The sequence below is a fragment of the Ptychodera flava genome, chromosome 8 (assembly GCF_041260155.1).
Source record: "Ptychodera flava strain L36383 chromosome 8, AS_Pfla_20210202, whole genome shotgun sequence".
NCBI classification, from domain to species: Eukaryota; Metazoa; Hemichordata; class Enteropneusta; family Ptychoderidae; genus Ptychodera; species Ptychodera flava.
This window is the reverse complement of record NC_091935.1, coordinates 17,608,830-17,632,491: the sequence shown is the minus strand read 5'-3', so window position 1 is coordinate 17,632,491 and position 23,662 is coordinate 17,608,830. Positions and strand designations below refer to the sequence as shown.

The window sequence follows — 23,662 nt, the reverse complement described above, 5'->3', positions numbered from 1 at the left end:
TCCTCAGAAACATGTGAAATTCGTGTAATTTTTAAGAAACATGAATTTCGATACGTGAGGACCACTCTTATAGTAGCTCGTTGTACCCTCGAACAATCGGCCGATTTTCTTTGATACAGTTATTAATGTGGTTTAGAGAATTACTTTTGGAAACGTCAGACAAAAATGGAATGCGACTACAACATTTCGTTCATGTAAGGAAATTATGGCAAGTATTCCTTGTACAGTTGCAAACTCAACGAAATATTCTGATATCAAAGATGTTTGTTAATTTACAATGAGTAATTAGTTAGTAATTAATTACAATGAGTACAATGAGTTTGCTTGTCTAAATTCGTGGAAATCATTGAGAAAATCTCAAAAATACTACACTTAATTATGACTACGTAAAACAGTGCTTGTATGGGTAATAGGACGCGCATTTGTACCACTGTTTTCGTCATGTATCCGTCATAACATTTAAATATTCTATTTTATTATGATAAGGGTCTGAAGGCTTAAGAGATCCAGTCCATAACAGTCACATGTGGTACAGTTGACGTTTCTGCAGTAGAGACGATACGTTTCTTTCTATTAGGCCAAAGTAATTGAATTCTTTGTTTTGCGTCCCCACCCGCTTAAGTTTTTAAGGTTTTCATGAAAACTACACACAGTGTATTTGAATAGGAAATTTTAGGACATAACCGCTTAGCTTTTCTGAACGAAAATTTTTTTACAATTTTTTATTTGCGGCAATCAAATTACACTGTGTTAATTTTCTTGTGTGTGTTTTTCAGCTGCTTAGACGCGTACCTTTTCCCGTTTAGAGTGGACGCAAAACAAAGAATTACTCACTTTTGTTTTTACGAAGTCCAGACTAAACCCAAAGGGAAAGGTGAGGTGTAGGCGATGTGAAGTTTACAGTAAAGGCATTCGCACAGAGATTGAGCAGTTAGCAGCTGCAAATGCAATATGTAAGCCGACGGGCTTTGCACTTGAAGCTATTCTGTCGTATTGGCTGAGTAGCGCCGGCTCGTAGGGGGCCTGAACGAAGAGGGAAAGAAGAGAAGAGGAAACGAAAAAGAGAGACAGAGAGCGAGAGAGGGGAACAAACAGTGGGGGGGGGGGGAGCAGTGATTTAGCCGCGGAAGCGAACGTGTTCCGTCTCTGCCAAGACCATATAATCCCTGGTATGTTTGCGTGCAATTTTGAGATACCTCTTTGATACTCAAGACCCAGAGACTTTCATTTTTTTCTAACCAGTAGTTAAATGAGTCGGCAACTTAAATGTCTGGCTTATCAACACATTCTGTGTACTTTTGAAGAAAATGTGTGTGATGAACATGCAAGTGTAAATGATGTACATGGGCACCTGAAGAGAGAAGCTGAGCGAGTGTTTGCGAGGGTGATCGACACAGAATACGATATAATATTATATACTGTCTACTCGACTAGTGTGTGACGAAAGCTGTGAGCGCCCCGTACTTCCACGGCGGTGTTCAGGTGTGCTGTGTTGGGCTTCCCTTCAACATGGGTGTACAAAAATAGATTCTATTTTTGTACATCCATGCATTGCAGGAGGCCGACGTTGACTGAGCCCATATGACAATGGTTCACACCACAGTACCTCCATCAGGAATTTCGTATCACGTGGATGCTTTGTAGCCTCTGATCACATGTGTGATCATGACCAGACATTCCTTTTGAAGGGCACACATCCTCCAAAAAGAGATATGCCGTTATTTAACGTTTACATTACCAACAATATGTGTTCCACTATTTGTTTATCTATTGCATAATTTATTTCATATTTTGTTTTCTTCTCATTTCGTCATTAACGTGTTTGGATACGGCCCTGTTCAGTCGTGATTATACTATATAAACAAGCAAATTATATTCTAGTAAATGCAAAATTCATTTATGCTATATTTGTAAACTTGGTGTTCCCTTCTATTTTCAAAAGGAACTGCATGCAGAACCCTGATGAATGAAATAGTTCCTGATCATGTTGTGTAAGAGCTTTCTGTGCTACCAAAATGATTGAGAAGCAAAGCGTCAGATCCAAAATTGCTGAAGTGCCTGGACATGATGGGTATAAAGATGAAATTTGTCACCTACACCAATGTCCATGACCATGACATTATTATGCCATTTATGATTGTTGTGTATTTTGTTTCTAATTCACAGATATAGTTGGTAACCACGTCAAATTTCTATACTAGAAAGTAAATGTCCGATATGTAAACGTTGTGCAAAGTCGCGTCTTAAAAGTGATTTGACATTGATTTGCCTCGGTCATCTGTAAAAATAACATTTTTGTGATTCGTCTTTTAACGTGGGTTTCGACACTTCAGCATTTTTTCTCTTAATCGGTTGCTCTAATTTTTTGTATTCTCTTTTTGATTTAATGGTGGCCATCGTCCCTCGAAGAGGAGAAGCCAGAATCGTTTATGAAATAGTCAACAATTGTATTGACTCCATGTCCTAGATTTGGTTTAAGTCGGTGAATTTTTAAAAAATAAAATTATTTATAATAATTTCTTTTGTGTCTCTCTATTTCGTACCAACCTATTCGGAGCGTAAAGAACGCCCTCGAGCGACGGATCTTTCAGTCCGCCGGTACCATAGCTTTCAGATTGGCTTGATTGATTTGGAGATGACCTATATACTGAGAATATGTTCATGACTAAATTTTGATGTGGATATCTTTGGTCAATTTCCTCATTTAAACTGTCCATTGATTATTTTTCTCACATAGTTCTGTTCATTGAAATCATGACATTTTCGTGTTCGAACTCAAAGGGCCAATTTTGTTCTCGTCAATTCCATTCTCTGAAAACAACTATATTTTCGCTTGCACATCTGCTCTTGTAAGTTTCTGTGTATGCAATTATTTTCATTTGTCATAATTTGCATCTTTATTCTCGATTATTTGAGATTGTCATAAATCATGCTCAAAATATTTCCTTTACCCATAAATTGCTGACGTGATAGATTTATTGAAGATCATATTGATTTGTAGATTATTTCTTCGCTCTTTCAGATTAATCCCTGGCAGTTTCAAGTCAGCCGTTTTTGTTATTTTCCTTTTTGAAAAATCTTCCTTCTGTATTAACTCTCGACAAAAGCTCACTCCCAGCTCTCAAAAATGTACGCCCGCTGGTGGCGCTGTGACTAACCTATGGGTAGCGCAATTCAAAGTTACAAGTTGTTCATAATTATTTTCGTGGTGATGGCGTATTCGCGCATCAGTTTTCAATCGTTCCTTTCCCATATGACGTGTGAGCATTGACAGTTGAGCGGACGAGTCTCCCGCTTAACTGTGTATGGTTTCAGCAACGTATTTCCTAATAGATATATTGAAGGCATCCATTGGTTAGCCATTGTGAGTTTTACAAAACCCAGCAATCGACGATCCCTCAACAAAGTCAAGTCGGGCTCAAAAGCCCTACCATTTGGATTAGGGGGACCCTATGCTTGATATATTGGGATGAAACTCAGGAATCCAAGAAATCATTTATAATATCCTAACCATATACTTTGATTGGAAACTTTAAAATCGGTACGGCAATTCCTTCCTGTCTTGTCCTGTTCAAACCTTTCGTCTGCTGTACCAGATTCTAAAGTAAATACTAGGATGGTATAAAAAATGATCACAAGCGCTTCTTCCAAGGGTGAACAATCAGGTATTTTTTTATTTCGTCGTTGAATAGTAGTGCACAATACATACTTGATCTACAGACTTCTTTAATATTAACAAGTTGAAATTGATTAACAAGATGGGAGGTAGAAAATTTATGGCACTAATACGTGGAATAAACTAACTGTCGACGGTCCCGCATGCTGTTCTCAAGTGGCAAAAGCAATGAGCGCCTCTTCTGGGTCAGAGGTCACACGAAGATATCAACCGTCGATACTCCACTCACTGCACAGTACCTCCAGTGTCGCTCTACATACATACTGTAATTAATAAATGACTCAACACATTGCAAGGCATTTACTTCTAACAGTCACCTAAACAAACGCAAATACATGAGAGACTGTCGACAGCCTAAATCAAAAGAGGATATACGAACTTCAGAGTTGCGTTTCTGTGGTTCGTGAAACAAAAAAATAATCGGCTATACGTGTACATGCTAATACATACCAACCGGTGTAACGATAATTTCTTTACGAGCTCATTGCAGAACTTCACACACTATAAATGTGATTAAAATTAGGGTCAGAGATTGGCTCGTTTTGTTCCTCATTGTTTTGTCGTTGGTGTTGGTGTTTAAGGCTAGTATTCACCTGTAGGCAGGGGAAAGGGAAGGGCAAGACAAAAATAGAATGGAAAGACTGACCGCATCTTTACATCATATTCAATCAAATGAAAAATCTCCTAATTTTGGCATTTCCAAGATTTGTTTATTTGTATCTTTTACATGTTCATTTCCTTTTGGCGGGAGATAGATTACAGTACAGTCATTCACAATTTTGTAATGATCGTTTTCAATATGCAGTTATGAACACATGGGCATATTATAGTCTTCATATCGTTTGCTCTTTTCCACTGGCTATCAACATTGGGCACACAATACCCACTATAAAACCAAAATTAAATAAGGTATCTGAAAGAAGACACCAACAAAAAACTTCTGGGGCTGAAGTTGGAAAGCACGCACAGGCCAACCAACACCTAGTTGCATATTTTTCTCATGTTCAGTAACTGTAGAGGGCGATAGATGCGTGGGCTCAGGCTTCGCTTTCGGTCTCCTCGTTTATTTCGGCGAGATTGGTTGATTTCAAGGAAACGATTCCTGGGGTTTTGGTCTGTCTTCGAGACTGGAGTTCGGTCGGGGTAACCCTTCCAGAGATGTCATGACGTTGAGTGTTCGATGGTGACGTGGGTGAACTGTCACTATAGAAATTGAGAAAAAAACGACTGGTAAGGTCGGACAAACGATTCGAGTTTTTCTATGTTCTAAATGACTATGCAACAATGGTAGACCTACCACTTCTGGGCAATATTCACCCGAGCAAAGTGCACGATACTGCATGTGCAAATCGGCCATCTAGGAGATGCTTTTTGACTGGATCCCTGAGATCAAATTTCGATACTGTTGGGGTCAGGGTGATCAACCAATGGCAGCCTTGACCACCATGCGATAATGGAGTAACCAGCAAGAAATGAAGAAGTTCAGATAAAAATTTTACTTATTCACCTTTCTTAATTTTCTATTTTCACATATTTTGAACGATTATTTGCAGAGTACTTGATTTAATATCAAAATTTATCCATGTTCTGTGCTATGGGCTGAGGCAATTATCAAAATAACACCGAAGGGTGAAGAGCCTACCTATTATTCGTGTCTTCGATGTTTGTCGCCTTCGGCGGTGTCACGGACACTGAGTTTGCCGATGGCTTTTCCGTCGCACGCCTCGATTTGCCTTCGTTATTCTGTTGGGTTGCAGGAGGGGTCGACGCATTGCTTTTCTGTGGAGTCTGTTTGCTGGAGTGCGGTCTCGGGGCTACCGGGTCGAGATACGTCGCAGTTGTACCCCCAAAGCTTCTGTTTGGGGAAAGCTGTCGTTTAGTGTTCGGGTCGAAATACCTGGATGTCTGCAGGACCGCCGGGGGAGTGACTTCCTTCTCGATTAACATGGGGTTGTAATGACGTGAGGTTGGAATCCATTTTCCCGTCTGTTGCGCCTTTGAACCTGAAAGCAATGTGATTATTTCAACATGTGGTAAACTTGACAAATTTGACGTCAAAAATGTTATTTGACACAAATATTATGAAGACATAAACACTTTATATAAAATACGCTGCGACTATTTCGATGCAAGGAGAAATATGTATGTTTTTACATACTAAACTGTAGATGTAACTACAGGTTGCAATTGGTATAAAAAATGCTCTACAAATACATACAGAAGGTAGGTAGGTAGGTAGGTAGTATGTATGTATGTATGTATGTATGTATGTATGTATGTATGTATGTATGTATGTATGTATGTATGTATGTATGTATGTATGTATGTCTGTCTGTCTGTCTGTATGTATGTATGTATGTATGTATGTATGTATGTATGTATGTATGTATGTATGTATGTATGTATGTATGTATGTATGTATGTCTCTCGCTCTCTATCTATCTATCTATCTATCTAATAGACTGTCGACAGTCCCAAGTGCCCTTTCTTTTTTATTATTGGCGTAGTCTCCCTCCGGAGACAAGCTTTGTGCTGGTGGCCGGGCACTCCTGGTCATTGCCTGCGGCATTCCAAGTTCCCCTTCGATGCTATGCATGCGAGCCCCTCCCACCCGCCACCCCCGGTATGTGCGAGAGAATAAGGAAACGTAAAAGGGAATGTCGACAGTCTATCTGAGTGTACAAATCTTACCTATATATGAACTTTTATACAATGTCATGTGGGAAGATGACATACAAATATTAACCGAATAGCTTGTCACTCACAAGCTACCTCCTATAAAAATTCTTACCTGGTATAGTCGGTTCTCTTTGTATGCTGAGAGTGGCCTTGACGGGAGTTGACAGAAGGGTGCTGTCATTCCACGCCGGTTTCTTGCTGGGCTTCTTGAGCGGACCTTTCTTCACCACGGGGGCCGAGTACACGTAAAGGAAGTGGTCGGACTGCTTGGTCGTTCGCCGCGGTTGGAAGAAAGTTGCCGGTTTATACGGGTTGTCTTTGAACAGTTCTTCGAAGTCGGTGTCGGTTCTGATCTGCGTCTGGGGGATTGTGATGCCCAGTTTCTTCAGGATTTCAACTTCCCTGTCATATACCGTGGCGTTATAGTCGAGCAAGAGCTGGCTCACCTCGATGTGTCCCTGGATCGCCGCCAGAAACAGCGCGGTGTCGCCCTCGTCGTCCTTTCGGTCTATCCACGCCTGCATTCTGCAAATGGTTGGTCAAAACTAGAAAGTCATACGTCGAATCTGATATTAATCAGAATGACATGATACGTAAAGACAAAATCTCAAGGAAATTCGGTTTTCCAGAGATATTGTTGATGACGACACGACACTCAGACTCAGTGTGGCTTATTGCTCAAATACTTTGCATACAATACATTCATGTCTAACAAATGACACTGTATTCTCTATTTATGTATGTATCGTGTGGGTATTTTACTATAGGCCATTTCTGGCGCATGTTATTAGCCGAAGCGATGGTTTGCATCATATCGTACCATACTTACTCGATAAGTTTCCTTGCTATCTTCATCATTGAAATGACTGCAACGAGCAGAGACACAACTCGAGTGTGGCCCCCTTCAGCGGCATAATGGAGCGGTGTTCTGAAATATCGGTAAAAATCGCATCAGTTAGTAAGTAGGTCATCTCAAATTTTAGAAGTGTGGGATAATGTCGTATTCCATGTCATGATCTACCGAGACGGAACACTGTGTCGTTTCACGGAGTTCTGAGAGACTTGAAGTGCGCCGCCCAGTGGTGTGACATGCGTCTGCGCATTACAGGCTGTAGTCCCTTTATATAGACAGGGACTGTGTTTTAACTTTGATTTGATGAGTAATTGATGCTTTTATCATCGATTGCACAATATTCAGTGCTTCTGGTTGTTAATGTTTTTCACATATTTAATGCCGATCAATAATTTGTGAGAAAAGAGCCATGAATCAAAATGATATGGTATATTTTGTTTCAAGACGACAGCACTCTGCTTTTTACCTACCTTCCAGTCTTGTCGATCACAGTCAGACTTAGCGCCCCCTTCTTGATGAGAGTCTTGGCCACTTTCACGGCACCGTTGGTGGCGGCAATGAAAATGGGCGAGTGACCACGCTCATCGCGTAGATCCACATCGAGACCGGCATCGATGAAGAAATTAACAAGGCCGTCCTCGTTCCTCGACGCTGCGTAATGTAATGCACCCCAGCCCTAGCGATTGAAAGAGTATATGATGACAGTAATTCGAAAATCATGACTGTTTGTAGGCATGTTGGTTTTCCGAAGGCATACTAGTAGGATAAGGTCAAGTTCGACAAATTGTTATCTTCGAAATGTCGCTTGCTTTCACTTCTAAATGACTGTGTCTTTTAAAATTATTGTGAAGATTGTTACGTCTGGGGCTGAAAATGTATTTACATAATCTCCACTCCTCTTTTGGTTTTTAAATAATGCATTGAAAGTACTTTTATTCAAAGAAACAGTCTGCAGCTCGCTCGTACGGTTAATAGCCCTCGCAAGTCGACGTCGATATTGAAGGTTGCATTTTTTCTTTATCCAAAGAGTAACAATGGGAACTTCCGATTCAAAGCTTCTTATTTATCCATGACACTTTTTTTACATTACTTTGTATAGATATACGATATTCGATACACGCCAATTGCTCACCATTTTGTCCACATCATGTAACGTCTTATCATTAGCTGAAATCAGCAGCTCGCAGGTACTTTGATCGCCAGAACATGCTGCGAGTAACAGCGGAGTGAGCCCTCTTGAGTTCTTAATCGTGAGATCGCAGTCCTGTGAGAATGATAGCAGATAAATGGTATGTTACTGTAGTCGTATTTCAATGTCAGGATCAGCATATTTTCTTTCATGGCCCTGCGTTTCTTTGGTTAAGTGAAGCGCCCCCTCTCTCCAGTGACGGGAAAGTCCAGAGCCTGAGTTCAGTAGGGCTGTGTTCACAAACACTTCTGGAGCGGAGGGGGGGGGGTTATTTCGGGTGGGTGGGGGCGTTTGAAAAAAATTACAGCATGCCAGGGGGATCTGAAAGATTGACATTGCAAAGGGGGACTTGAAAATTTATTGAATATCGAAATTCCTTTCCAAATACCTTCTGGCACTTCCATTTCCTGTAATTTCCATTTTTGGCGCGCTCTTCGGGCGCAAGTTTTAGGCTATATTAAACAAAGTATTGATATTTCAAGTAGCCAACTAGTACTTCAGGCAAAAAAATTTAGAGTGTCATGATTTGTACTTACCCAAACCCCTCTTATGTGCACTGTTATTGTTCAAAACTGTCTTCTATAATGACTGAAAGTTTCAACTAAACCTTTCAATTACAATTTAGGAGAAGATAACTTATTTGATAACATTCTCCCATTGACAATACATTTAGTCTAGGTCAGTGTCAAACGTTCATGTCGCCGAATGTACATTGTTATTTTTGATGACTTCGACAGAATGCAAAAACGAATAGTGAATATAGTGTCATCAATGACAACTGGAAGCTTCAAGTCAAACAACCTTTAAATAACAATTTGGGAGATGATAACCTATGAGCCCAAATCCTTCAATAGACAATACCGTACTCGACCGAGTATTGTACGGTGTCCTCCAGGGCATGAAAAGAGAACACCAGGACAAACAACAGCTTTGAATAACAATTTGGGAGATGATAACCTATGAGCCCAAATCCCCCCACAGACAATACCGTACTCGACCGAGTATAGTACAGCGTCCTCAAGGGCAAGAAAGGAGAACAACAAGACATATTGAGTAAGGTGTTTATATCACTGTACATGTCATATTGTTATTAACTCCTGTAAAATTAGATCTATACTAGGTAGAGATATATGGCAAACATCCACCCTTTCCCTGTGTCTTTGGCAAAATAACGGGCTGGTACTCTGGTTGTGCAATTATTCATTTTATATTTGAAAGTCCTCGCTCTGCAGCACTAGGTTATGGGCCGGCTATAAACGAATATAAAATAATTTCAAAAACTCGTGGTAGGGGCTTATACATGGACAGGGGACCTTAATCAGTTGAATATGGTACATGGGCCCGCTTGAGGTCCAATGGTCATCTTAACCGATGAAGATCTTCATTTCTACTGAACTCTAAACAGAATATATTCTATTTAGAATGCTAAATAGTGTCATCAATAAATAACTGAAAGTTTCAACTCGAATAACCTTTAAATAACGTGGGAGATGATAACCTATGTGTCCAAATCCTCGTGAATTGACTCAAGCTGGAAAAATGTATGATCACTTCTCTCCATACACCCTTCAAAAGTGTTTGCAAGAAAAAAGAGTGACCCTCCCTAATTTCCATGCGCAATAAACACTGACCCTCCCCCCTGCATGTCACAGTCCGTATTAATAATATCTTAATTGACATACAATATCTCATTTGACCTTTGAACTTTCACAGAATATTTTTAGCCTATGCAAATAATCACTTTGGTGAAATTCTAATATCATATTTGTTATTCACATCTGCTCTTTCAAACACTATTCTCATCACTATTTTCATATCTGTTGGGACCACAATGATGGTAGGTTTGGTAGCGGAGACATCAAAATTTTCCAATGTGAGAAGGGGATTTGGATGTTAGGGTGTGCGAGGGGTTACTCAAATTTTTTTTACAACATTTTTAAAGGTTTTCCCGCCCCCCCCCTTCCAGAAGTGTTTGTGAACGCAGCCTGACGATGCAGGCTTTCTCATGACAGTTGTTATATTCTCCCGTTCTCCTCCCGCTACGTCATCAAGCAGATTATTAGACTCACGTCAATGAGTGTCTCACGTGATCAATTAAAAAACATATTTCACTGTTATAATAGTATCATCAGCAGCACTTCCAGAAACTGAGCATATAATGTAACATACCTTGTCGACCAACAACTCCACTATTTCTGGAAAGTTGAGGTGAACAGCGTAGTGGATTGCTGTCTGGCCCATCTTATCGGCTCTGTCCAAGTCGTTTGTCTTTGAACCCATCAACAATTCAGTCACGCAAGGCATCTGTGTAGAACGTTAAAGTAACGTGAACATCAACATTACACGAGTCAATCAATGTTGAGGAGGCTGCTTCCGAAATTACTGTTAAAGTTTTCGTAAAATAGTATGTGACGCCGTAGTGTATACTTACAGATCCTTCGACTACAGCCCAATGTAAGGGCAATCGTCCCATGTTATCTTCGATAGTGGATGCACCCCAGTTCAGCAGCAGCCGAATGATATCCAAGTTTTCCTGCAATCATCAGACAGATTGCAAAAATTCAACTGGAAGTTTCCCAACGGCACAGGGGAGCATATTTATTACTCGTGCCATTCAAACATCGACTCTTAGGTCAAAGGAGACAATTATCAAGGCTGTTTTAGAAATTAAATTTGCGAAATAAAACTTATATACTATATATGTCCAGCACTGTAGTGAAACGCGATGTCTTGTTAGGTGGCGTTTGCGAATACGCCCTCTATTGTCACAAAGTCCATCGGTAACAAAACGCAGTTTCACATGCACTGCACCTGTTGTCTGAGAATAGGGTTATGTCATACCTCGTTTGCCCCAGAAATGGCTACCTGCAGGGGTCGGTAGCAAAGCAGTTACCTGTAAAATTTTGAACGCTCGTACAAAAACAAGATAGCAACAATACTCCTGAAGAGTTTACCTTTCCTGCAGCCAAATGTAGAGGTGTTATGTTGAACTTGTCCCGCAGGTTTGTTGTCGTTGGGTCCGCCTCTAGCAGTAACTTGGCACATTTTGCGTTCTGTATAAAAAGATACCTAAGTGAGCACAACGTAGGTACAACAAAGGAAGAATATATTGCAGTGCCACTTTTGAGAGTAGAGGCAAGGGCGACTATGGAGTGGAACGAAACGCTTTGTCCTCAGGCTGCTAAAAATGAGTGGAATTGCTGTCACTCAACCCACGGCCCCTCTATCAAGGACAGTGCTCAACCCCACGGAGTAACCGTAGTTGAACCAAACTAACTGCGGACTCCTTTATTCGCGATCATAATGTGAAAGATACAAAAGAAGTAAAGAACTCGTGTATACACAGCTGCCATTGAAATCCATTGTAAACAAGACCAGCAAACTACATTGTGTAATTTCCACAGGCTACAAGTAATTAAATTAGTGAAGTTGTTTTGTGATTTTGAGTCTCAACTTGACTTTGTGGTATTGTACTAGATTTACAAGTAACAAGCTCAATGTTCTGATCTACATAACAGTGAACCTGTTGCTGACAACAAACACTTATGATCTTCCTTATATAAACGAGATAGCGAAGTTATATTTGTGTTACATCATACCGAGTTTGTTGCCGCCAGGTGTAAGGCTACCCGTCCATTGTTGTCAGGCACCTTTGGTTTGGCTCCGACCGCCAATAGAAGTTGTACCTGCCACGAGAGAGAGAGAGAGAGAGAGAGAGAGAGAGAGAGAGAGAGAGAGAGAGAGAGAGAGAGAGAGAGAGAGAGAGAGAGAGAGAGAGAGAGAGAGAGAGAGAGTTATCTTCAAAAACTAAACGAGCGTGATCGACATTTTCGGAAACAGTCCTGTACTTAACTGAAGTCATCATGAAATCTTGACTTTTTAAGTGTTACGATATACTTGGTTTTTTTTTTTCTCTGAGAAGGCGAGTCTCTGATCTTATTATTTTCTTGATCTCGCTTGAGCTCTCTGTTTTTAATCATTTAAGTAGTTGGCCGCTCCGTTCATGAACAAATTCATCATCACTACATATTAAAGGGCCAGTAATGCTAACTTTGATGATTTATTTTGTATATCAATGACAACTTCTTATTCTACTCTTCAAAGAATATTGAAACACCCACTATTCAGCTTGTTAACTTGGCGTCTGTATGTGCAAAATGCATTGTTAATGTTTACATTTGAATTCTAGTCCGGACGGGAAGTCACTTTTCAACAATAACAATGAAGTTTACACATGTACAGGCTGAGTTGACAAGCTGAATACTGTGTATATCAATATGCTTTTTTGGGGGGAGTAGAAGACGGAATTATGATTCACATTCAAAACAAAAGTGGTGAAAAAATTATCAAAAGTTCAACTGAGGCTCAAGTTATCTGACAAAACCATTGCACGTCGAGCAAGCTAGACGATACCTTCACATTTTATACAGTTGTCAGCAGTCTTGTCAAAAATACTTTTAAAATTCTATACCTTCTTGGGATCATCGCTTTCCGTGGCTGCCATTAAGGCGGTGACTCCATCTTCACCAACATAGTTGGCATCGGCGTCGCAGTACAGAAGCATCTTTAACATTACACTGTCGCCATAGAACGCTGCTACCGAAATGAGAGACCGCCCTTTCTCGTCCGAGATGTCAAGATATAATTCCTTCTCTAGGAGCCTGTGTAAGCGTTCGTGGTCGCCGTTTCGACATATCCTGAACAAGCGTTCCTCTACTCTCTGCATTAACGTAGGAAAAGTCACACCGTATTAAAATCTTGATCAATACCCTGTACTCTTCAGCTATTCTTTGCACGTTTGATACCAGAAATTAAACCATTAGTTCTGTCGTATAACTACAATCCAGGTTTCGCTATCATTAAGGCAGTATGCGCCTCGAAAGTGAAGACTTAAACTTTCGCTCAAACTTTCAACAATGAAACTCAGAACCATTCTCGTTCCAAGTAAAGAATGAAAATCAATGGGTTACAGTGTAAGGTTTGGCACTATTTAAGCAAGATACTGTTATTTGAAATTCCAAATGACGGTCATCCATGTGTTAGCTCTATCGAAAAAAAATCAAAACTCCAAGATGGTAATTTTTTCTTACCGCAGGAGCTTTAAAATGAGTTCAATAAGCGGTAATCCAGAAAAATATTGTAAAATTTGAAGGACCTATAGTATCTGTTTCCGAAGCGCATTCTACCATAAGTTAAAAAATAGGATCGCATGTGTATTTGGCACAAACCCCTCAGTAACTGTGATGAGTTTCTCTGTTCAAACCTTCTAACAAACTCAATGAGTAAACTTGTACACAGTACTTTACAATTACATTGAGGAAACAACAAAATGCTGAGAGCTTTTCTTCAAATTCATGAGCTTTTTTCAACATGCAGATACGTTCATCTGATGTCTTCTGCAGGTTTTTTATTGGCTAACTCAACTCACGTGATCGATCGATTCTGTCCTTTCGTTCACCAGAATGACGTCCTCTTCCCCTTCACTTTCTTCTCCGCTTTCATCCAGTCGGATGAGCACCAAGTTCTTGACCTTAGCCTGTCGTCATAGCGATAAGATGTGGTTAAAGTTACATCATAATGGTAGTGACAGTCTTCGATATTTTGCCTTCATCTTCGACTTGCCCAAAGTCTGTGGGCTTGTAAATATCTTAACACTGTGAATTGGTCGTAAGGTAGTATGCGCATCGAAAGTGACACACTTAAAATTTTGCTCAAACTTTCCTGAATGAAACTTTCAACTATTCACTTACCAAATCAACAATAAAAATAGGGGGTCACCATGCAAAGTTTTGGAATAGCGATTATTTTGCGATATTTCAAATTCAAAATGGCCGCCATTCCTAGATAACTCTATGACGGAAAATTAAGTTTTGGATTTTTGAAAAACTGAGACGGTTAACTTTTTTTTCCTCCAAGGGCTTTAAAATGAGCCCCCACAAGTGGTAGATCAGAAAAGAATTGTAGAAATTTGAGAGTCCGACTATCTGTCCCCGAGGCGCATGGTACCTTAACACAGTGAATTCGATTAACAAACTTGCAAAAGATAAACATGACAGTTGATACGAATAAGGGACATGGAACAACTCAATAAATCGAAGACGTAGGAAAAAGCCACGCGACTATACCGGGTTAGTCACAGACAGTTCTCGGAAGCTTCCACTTGTTACTAGGCCAGATGAACAAGAAATCACAAATAAACTGTCCTATTCGCCGAGTGCTAAAGTTTCGTCAATCAAATTAATACTGACTTTTCACATGATAACAGAGATATTTTCGCAACACATTTTTTATAATACTATAGTGAGATACGACGTCCGTGTACTAGAAATTCGTGACTTTATAAGTACTTTGATTAAAACTTGATGACATATAGGTGTAAAAAACAAACAAGGAACACAGGCAGATGATGATTTTAAGACGCAAAGTAATTAAACTAGCTGGGTTTACCTTGCGCAAGTTGTACCGGTTATGGCACTCTTGTGAACAAAAGTACTTCTCCTTCCCGCCATATTTACTGCTGTACTTGGCGATCTCCATGCACACGGAGCATCTTTCTACTGTAAGGAGACGAAAATCAAAACAAACACATTTGATGAGATATGTGCCGCGCGATGACAGGTTTCAATAGATGTCCGACAGAAGTCAACTTTGAGAAATGCCCGGCCCCGGCCTCGTCTAGACCGAATTGCCCTGAAGTGTTGACAAGGCGACCAGACGAATTTGAAACATGAGTTGTGGAAGATGTGTACTGCGCGAACGAGCGAAAATAAACAGTGTATATATATATATATATATATATATATATATATATATATATATATATATATATATATATATATATATATATATATATATATATATATATATATATATATATATATATATATGTATATATATATATATATATATATATATATATATATATAAATATATATATATATATACACACACACACATACCAATCACCTAGTCCCATCTATAAATAGTTGTAGTTGTAACTAATTAATTGTGAGTAGATTACAGTCGAACAAGGCTCTTAAGGTTTTTTGAAAATATACAATAGTCAACTGACTCTAAAGGGATACAGTCGTCGGAACTGCGCTCAAAGATCGTATGAGACCCATACGACCAATGGCAACACTGTATCCAAGGTACGATGGTGATTGATGAAAGTTAAAATATGTCTGTCATAATCTGCATCGTATAATTTGAATGTTGCAGCATGGAGGTAGTACTCTCTACTACCTCCATGGTTGCAGCTATGATGATGAGGTGCATCTCAGTAGATATCGTGCACGAAATTATTAATTCTTGTAGCTAAATACTGCACAGATGAGTCTGCATCATTGTAGTAAAATTATTAATTGTTTGTAAACAAGAAACTCGCACAGGCGTAGTTCTGACGACTGTTTCCCTTTAAGAATATTCCTGGCTTGCTTCATTCCGCAATCTCAAACCATAGACTGTTTGTCTAGGGTCTCTGCTAAAACTCAGTGTCATCTATTCATGGGGGTGTTGGAGGAGTCAAATTATCCTTGTTTTATATAGTAATTTTCCAATTCGCAGAATTCTGTCTCATGTGTATTTTGAGGGGCTATTGATAAAAGTCTACGGCACAAATTTTATGAACTACACTTCCCATCAGCCGTTTTAGTTATTGTGTATTAAAGAAGTTGTTTTAAGTGTAACTGTCGTTATGAGTAATCCCTTCGGCGGATTGCGATACCACGATATGTCAACATAACGGCTTCAGCAGATGTTGAATATCGATCTGCTGAAGAACTGTGGCGATGCACCGCTGAAACGAGCCCCCGGGTTTAGATGAAACTTCAAATGGGTCAGATCGGTAACACAGTCCCCCAACTTCGCCAGAGTGTGACGATAACTAACGATGGCGGAGGTTAAATGAAACTCTATTTTGACAACGCGTCATGGACAATTGTGAGCACTAATTAACCACCAGCGTTGCTATTTCTAACAATTGTGTCCCAACAATGGACGACGGTAAAAAATTTTAACGCCTCTGACGATTGCGTAATCGATGAAATACACGACAGTGTGTCGTTATTAATTAAAAGTTTTGTTGGCTAAGCGATGACTCCAATCTCCAATCGTTTTTGCACGACATCTAAGTTTCAAAGGTATTTTAACCGCGAAGATTGGGCAAGATTTTCACACTAAGATTGAAGTGATACTAAACACCATGTATGTAAGTCTTAAGATTGTGTAAGCAATAGACCCCGGAGCGAGGGTCTATAGACTATGGTGTAGGTCGCTTTTGAAGTGTACGTTTGTCTATGAGGGTATCTCCATGGTTTGTCTGATTAAAATCAGCCCAACTTGTACATGCATGCTTACACAAACAATTCTATGATTCCTTTATCTTGTCTTGGTAGCGTGAGTTAATATTACGATGATATCTTTGATTTCTCGATTGCGTTCTGATAAAATTCTAGTTATCTTTCAAATATGATATCACTCTATGTTCCATGTCGTAACTTGAGGTCAGCTGACCAGTTCAGACTTCGTCCGGTTCGATCGCGCACAAAGAAGTATGGAGATCGTTCGTTTAGTGTGGCAGCTCCCATACTCTGGAACAGTCTTCCATTAGATATTCGGCGTTCTCCTAGCCTGTCAATTTTTAAAACTAATGTTAAAACTTTCCTTTTTAAACTTGCTTTTTAGACTTTGGTTTTAGATGGTTTTATTGTAGTTTTTTTTTTTTTTTTTATTATTATTATTATTACTGTTTTAATTGCTTTTTGTGATATGTAAATTTTCTCACAGCGTCCTTGATCACTTTGTTGTGGATATTGACGCTTTATAAATAAATTATTATTATTTAGTTGGAATCAAGACGATTCACGTCTCAGATGGGCACCGGGTGGACGATAGGGCCCCTGACACCAGCATCCACCCAGCTCAGTATCGTTTTCGACTCCTCACACTCATGTGACATAAGCGATCAAAACTACTTAAAGCCCCCACTCAATTATCAGATTTATCTAATATAAATATTAGTAACTTGATGAAATATTCAATGGAAAACAAAAGAATGACAAACTGTTAATGGGCTATTGACACATTTGCTAATGCGAGAACCTGGGATTGAGAAGGGCGCCTTTAAAGTCGGTGTTATGGTGAGCTTATTTAATACGTTGTTCATGTTTATCAAGCTTCCAAAAGTCAATCATCAATGCTTCCGTCGGAAAGATTAAGTTTTTCTCTCACGACTTGTGTAGTGATGTGACTGCGGTCCCCTTGTGAAGGGACAGCGGTCTGTTGTAGCACGGTCCCTCTTACGTCCATGGACCAACCCGCAGTCAATGATTATTTCACGTTGACACTTTCAGAGCCAGTATAAGCGTATAAATATGTATCATCTGGCTTGTTACTGTCAGTTATTGACACCATGGGAGTAATTTTTTTGCCTCCATGATGTCACGAAAATGATGAATTCACAGAGAATGCCAATTATAGTAAGCAGACGAAATGGAGACTTGGGTGCCGAAGCTCATGAACCACAACAACCTGGCCCATCAAAAAAGACTAAAGGGAGTGTTGCCAGACCAAGATGTCGGTCGACGGGCATAAGCCCAACAGCTTTGGAAAATTCCTGAGAGTTCATCGACTGAGAAATCATTTGCAGTTAATTCTCTGATACGATAATAAATCAACAATGTGTGCCTGCTACATGTCAACTACATGTTGATTCTCGACTCTGGATCGGATTATCGAGGAAAAAGCCGAAGCTGATGAGAGCCGCCCTGTCTATTGGAGTGTCCGTCATACTCTCGATCTCCCTTTGGATACACTGTACAATAGCTTTGCTAAGGGCATTGATCGAGCTGTATTGTCTTCTAGATGGCAGCTTTATCGATTAACGCGCAGAATTGTACAATAGACGCAATACAATAATTGGCACTTATAATCGCTGGGGGTAACACTTTGTAATTGTTTGAGAACTTTTAAGCCATAACACGGACTTTCGCGTTTGAATTTTGATATCAAATATCAGTCATGTCGAAGAATAAAAAAACATCAGGATTCTAGTTACATTGCATTAAACCCACATTCAAAGGAAAGGACGTCTTCAATTGAACCTTGGCTCTGTGATACGGTGACGTAAGAAGACTTTATCACACTATTGATAGCCACAGACAATTATGTCTCTATGTCTCTATTATTCCATGAGAGCTTGGCAACCAAAACATCCAAGACATTTTTGAAAGGAATGAGACAAGTCTAGGCTGCATTCAGGTTGAAATATTCTGTCTGTGATGATTACGAGACCACTAGATTGTTCACCAACTTTCTTGGAGAGCACATCACGAACACTTACCTATACTTTTCATATTAAAAAAAGGTGATTGTCTTCGCTGAGCAATATTGTAATGAAACGCGACTTCTACCATAGAGCCGAATGTGTGAACATTCGCAGGGGAGAGGTGCAAGCACCCCTCCTCTTGTTAAGGGGCCATCTTCAACCGAGGTCCCATAGCTGTTACTAAGTCCCTGTCACTCTGTTGGCCGGGTTCTTGGCAGGTTCAAACAAACACTGAGGGTGTTTTACGTTCGCCTGCAGTGTATTGCATCCTTATTTGCATAACAATAGACTTTACGTCACTGTCGTTACTGTCACTAAGCAGCGCCACCTATTGAAAGGCTTGCGCCGTGACGAGTACTGGTGAAGGTACTTTTGTTTTGTTTGTGTTTCCTAAATAATTATTTCAGAGACAAAACATGTCGAGTCGGAATGCAGATAACGGGATTGACCCGACCGCGCTCTTATTTTCAAAACTTTGTATATGTTATGATAATTACTTCAGAATCGCCTTTTTGTAGCTAAGAGAGACCACATCACAAGTTTTGTGTCACCAGAAACGCAACTGATTGTGGCGGCGTTGACCTTTTGATAACCGCATAGACGCAGCCTACCCCGTCACAGATAGCTAAGTTTCCTTAACTAGCTATCCTTACTTCATAGTCGTGAGATTTATCACGACGTCGTTCGGAAAGTCTGACATCTCGATAAATGCCAGTTATCCTTAACGCAACAAAAGCGGCCTGTCAACGTACATGATGTTAGTCCACACACGGTCCATCCACAAACAAATGCCCAACATCATGCATTCGGAGATTGGTTTCAAACAGAAATTTTGTATCATTCTGAAATTGGTCTTTCGGAGACAATTTTTTTAAACCTATCAGAGGCTGCACCGTGACACAACATGAATTAAGGCAGACATAAAAACACCTGTCAAATTGGTCATTTGATTTCAAGTCTATGACCGACTTGCTACTCATGCTTGTGATAGTACGCGTGAGGGTGGACAGTGGACACGTTACGGGAGAAATATCCTCGAAATCGAAACTTGCTAGGTCAGGGCGCAGACCTTCGAAAAAAATCTTTTCAACTTTTTTCTCGTGGGCCTGTGTTCAGGATTGCGTCCAGCAATACCGCGCAAACCCTCACTTTGAAACGAATCAATTTTTTTATCACCGTAGAAATGAAAGACACTCACGACTGGGAGCGCCGTGCATAACATAGAATAATTGATTTTTTAATATACCCTACATGATTTGTGCGATGTTCTCAAAAGGCACCTTCAGAAAAATCGTTAAACTGAGATTCATAAATGGACAAACTAAAATTCAACTTCAATGTGTGGAAGGATAATCATTCTCAGTTTCAAAAGCTCTCCCGTGGCCCTGACAATCCTAAAAAGTGAGATACACTAAGGCTTCACGGATGTTTTCGATCTGTAGGGGATGCTATGTATACTATTATTCATGATCTGACCTTTTGTCAATGTCATTTCATCTAGTGACCAGCAGGGTTATGTTTTCAATTCCGACACACACTGGTGAATAGAAATATTTGACCCTGATCGGTTTTAAAATCGTCAACTATAGTCGACAAGGAATTCAAATAGGACCAGAGTTTTTAAAATTATTTCGTTCAGATTGTGGTTATAGAGTTTGTGTACGTGGAAGTATTTTATGCCGAATTGCATTTTTGCACCGAGCACTTTCCTTCACTGAAAAGACACCTGCACATCCATTCATCCATTAATTCCATTCGAACATCTGTCCGTCAGTCCGTCACATGACTACGAGTTTTTAGGCTTTAGAACTTTCTAGTATTCAGGTCGTGCAGACGTGTGTTGTCTTGCAGCGCCTCGTTGTACTTGCACTGGGACCTGTCAATAAAGCTTTCGTTCAAGTTCAATCAGGTTTGCGTCTTCCCTCTCTGTCCATTTGACGAGCCTAATCACCCACAGAATCCGATGAAACAGTTATATGTTAACAAGAACAGTTGCCAATTAAGACAATACCAGGCGTTGTTTACATAACCGTTCCATCAGCATTTAATGAGCATTGTATTTATGGGTATCACGATCGCCATAGATTCAGTCTGCGCTCATTTCTCATTCCACCTTAAACTACACACGTACTCACACAAATATTCAACATTTTAAACATTCTACATCACCCTGATATATCTCTTTTTGTTTCATGATCATGACATTGATCGAAGTCTTGGACAGCCACCTTCACCGAACACTGTGTCTTTTTACTTATATTCAGGAAATTGTCTACTCTTCTGGCACCAAAATACTATTACTACATGTCTAACAAATACCAGGGACCATTGAAAAAGCCAGTTACATTGCACAATGAAACTATACTAAGCGAATGATGTCACACTGGCTCGAGGACTCGGAATAATTACAATTTATGCATACAGTTTATTCAGCATTACTAATTTATTTCCAGGGAGTCGATAGACTTAAAATAGCGGAGACTTTCCGTGAGGGTAAAACGAAGTGTGAATGAGCAGGTCGATGCTTGTCTGAGAGTCTCCCACTTCTTCATTAGAGGTACAAGCGTTACGAGTAGAAGTGGCGATCTTTCTGAATGTTTTTTATATAAAAAGATGTGGTTTAAACAAGTTTTCCCTATGGTTTTCCCTGAGAATCTACGCTTAGATACGTTGGTTCAGCTCAGCTCTTTTGAATAAAAGTGTTGGATATTTGGTATTTACCGGTGTCGTTCTGTTTATCCATTTTTATCTATCCAGCAGGTCTACCCTATCTTTTATTACACGTATCGCCTGTTATAAAGTATTGGGAGAAGCACTAGTACTGTGCAATAAAAGTGCCCTTCGGGACAAACCATCGCACTCTATCTCTATTAACCGTCTTTTTAGGATAAGTCCCCTATACTGGGCAGGTGTACGTCACAAACTCGTCCTTTTTAGACATTTTTGCTCCACTGGAAACACCGACCACAAAGCATGCATATCTGCCAATGCCGCTCGTGCTACGGTAATTATGTGAGATGGTCTGGACTTCTGAGGGTGATATTACCAATATACGGGTTGTTTTGAAATCACTTGGCAAGACCGTGATGCATTGCTAAATTCTAACAGAATATTAAAAGCTACATGATATCGGTCATTTAAGTCTCCAATAGTTTACAACATGACTAAAAATACCTGACAGGTCATGTCAACAATATTAAACTGTGTTTTAAGCAAAGTAAGTCCACTTTTCTGTTATACACAGTAGAGGGCGCCCTTTCCATTGTTTACCATCCATGTTAGTGCTAAGCTGACTATTAAAAGTGGGTCTTATCCCGACTTTTATGCAAATAAGAAACACCAAACTACACACATACTTAGCGTGATGCGGTGCTTCTTTACTGACTGCAAGCTCCCGCGTTTATTGAAAAAAAAGGACTTAAAAAAAGAAACAAGAAAACAGATGACCAAACAAGGAAAACATGCAAATCGCTCGATAACAAACTACGATGTCGAAAAACACTCGGTGAACTGCAAAAAGAGCATATAGCCGTCAAGGAAAAATACAGATAAAACCCTGGATACAAAACAAAATTAGGAAAAACTCTGGAAACCTGTACCCGAATACTATGCTACATATGCTCGCAACAGATGTCGGGTATCATCTTGAAAATTAGGACCAAGATCCTAATGGTAAAATTGACATGACAGAAAAAAAAATCGAAACAAAATAAGAAAATTTATAACTACAGTAGAAAAAAAAATAAACCTTACAATGTCAATGTCGTTTATAACTACACTAAACATGCACGGAGGAAAAGCACTGCTAGACTGAAATCACAAAGCTCTCAAAACTTTATAAATAACACGATTGGAACTAATTTGGGATAATTGGATGATAAAGTAACGTCGATTTAATCTGCAAATGTAAGCTCGTCTGCTTTTCTCTTCAAGTTACACACTTGATTTTATGAGTAGTTTGTAATATCGCAACATTCAGTTATAGGGCACCTAACACTTTTGAGAAATTTAAAAATTATGAAGACCCAACTATCCCAAATTAGTTCCAATCGTGTTAAATACACCACAACAACAATACAACACCTGTACTGAACCGCATTCCGATCACTTGATTGGCCCCGCACTGGCACGTGACATCTTTACAAGACAATAATTTCCCGCTCTACTGCGAATCACGGGAAATTTCATTTAAGTGTCCTTCTAATAGCAAATGAATGAAGATGCTGAGTAATAAATTAATCTTAGCCTTCATCCTTATGCTCCATGTTGTTTATGGAGAGTAAATTGTTGGTAAACCAATGCCATAAAGTAACAGTCAGCTGCTTAGATGACAGTTCCGTTGCCACTCCATCGATGTACATCATGATTCTGAATAACAGCAAACTGTAATACTGTCATTGTAATAATAGCGAGCGCAGCGAGAGCGGCCAAAGGCCGCTCGCGAAGCGAGCATTAAGACTAACGCGTGTACAAGAAATTTAGAATGGAATCTCTATATACCTACGAGTTTGAAAAGAGAGCACAGTTCCATGGAGGCGGCCATTTTGAATACTTTTACACGGATTGCGTGAAATTAAAGATATCATCTACCACAAAAACTACTCGACAATGTGTATTGCCGACAAAAGAATCTCTCTGTTCCAAAGAAAGTGTGAAATTTGTTTCAAAATGACTATTTTCGATCACTTTTGAAGGCCTGGATCTGTCATCACTAGGCGCCGCCATTTTGAAACAAGCCTACTCTCGCGAGAACGAACGGTCAACTCACGCGAGAATTAAAAATAGAGTGCTGAGAGCTACCGACACGAATATCAAGTACGTGTTTTACATGAGACTGCCTCTGTTCCCGCCCCTGTTTAATATAAAAAACTGATCGGAATCATATTATTTACCAGTTTTAAATAATTTTCGTTAGTGAACTTGGCATTTCCGAGTTAA

The 23,662-nt window shown here is 39.7% G+C and overlaps 1 protein-coding gene across 1 annotated transcript; it reads right to left on the bottom strand.

Moving 5' to 3' along the window:
* Window positions 1–4,361: 4,361 nt before the first annotated feature.
* On the bottom strand, window positions 4,362–18,969 carry LOC139138686 (serine/threonine-protein phosphatase 6 regulatory ankyrin repeat subunit A-like). Its single transcript, XM_070707178.1, has 14 exons — window positions 18,740–18,969; window positions 14,845–14,954; window positions 13,826–13,933; window positions 12,869–13,117; window positions 11,997–12,083; window positions 11,352–11,450; window positions 10,829–10,930; window positions 10,567–10,701; window positions 8,341–8,472; window positions 7,679–7,884; window positions 7,185–7,283; window positions 6,468–6,880; window positions 5,319–5,679; window positions 4,362–4,879 (listed from the first exon to the last, which is right to left on the bottom strand). The coding sequence occupies exons 1-14, from the start codon at window positions 18,810–18,812 to the stop codon at window positions 4,714–4,716; spliced, it is 2,340 nt and encodes a 779-aa protein (XP_070563279.1). The 5' UTR covers window positions 18,813–18,969; the 3' UTR covers window positions 4,362–4,713.
* Between the last annotated feature and the right edge of the window lie 4,693 nt (window positions 18,970–23,662).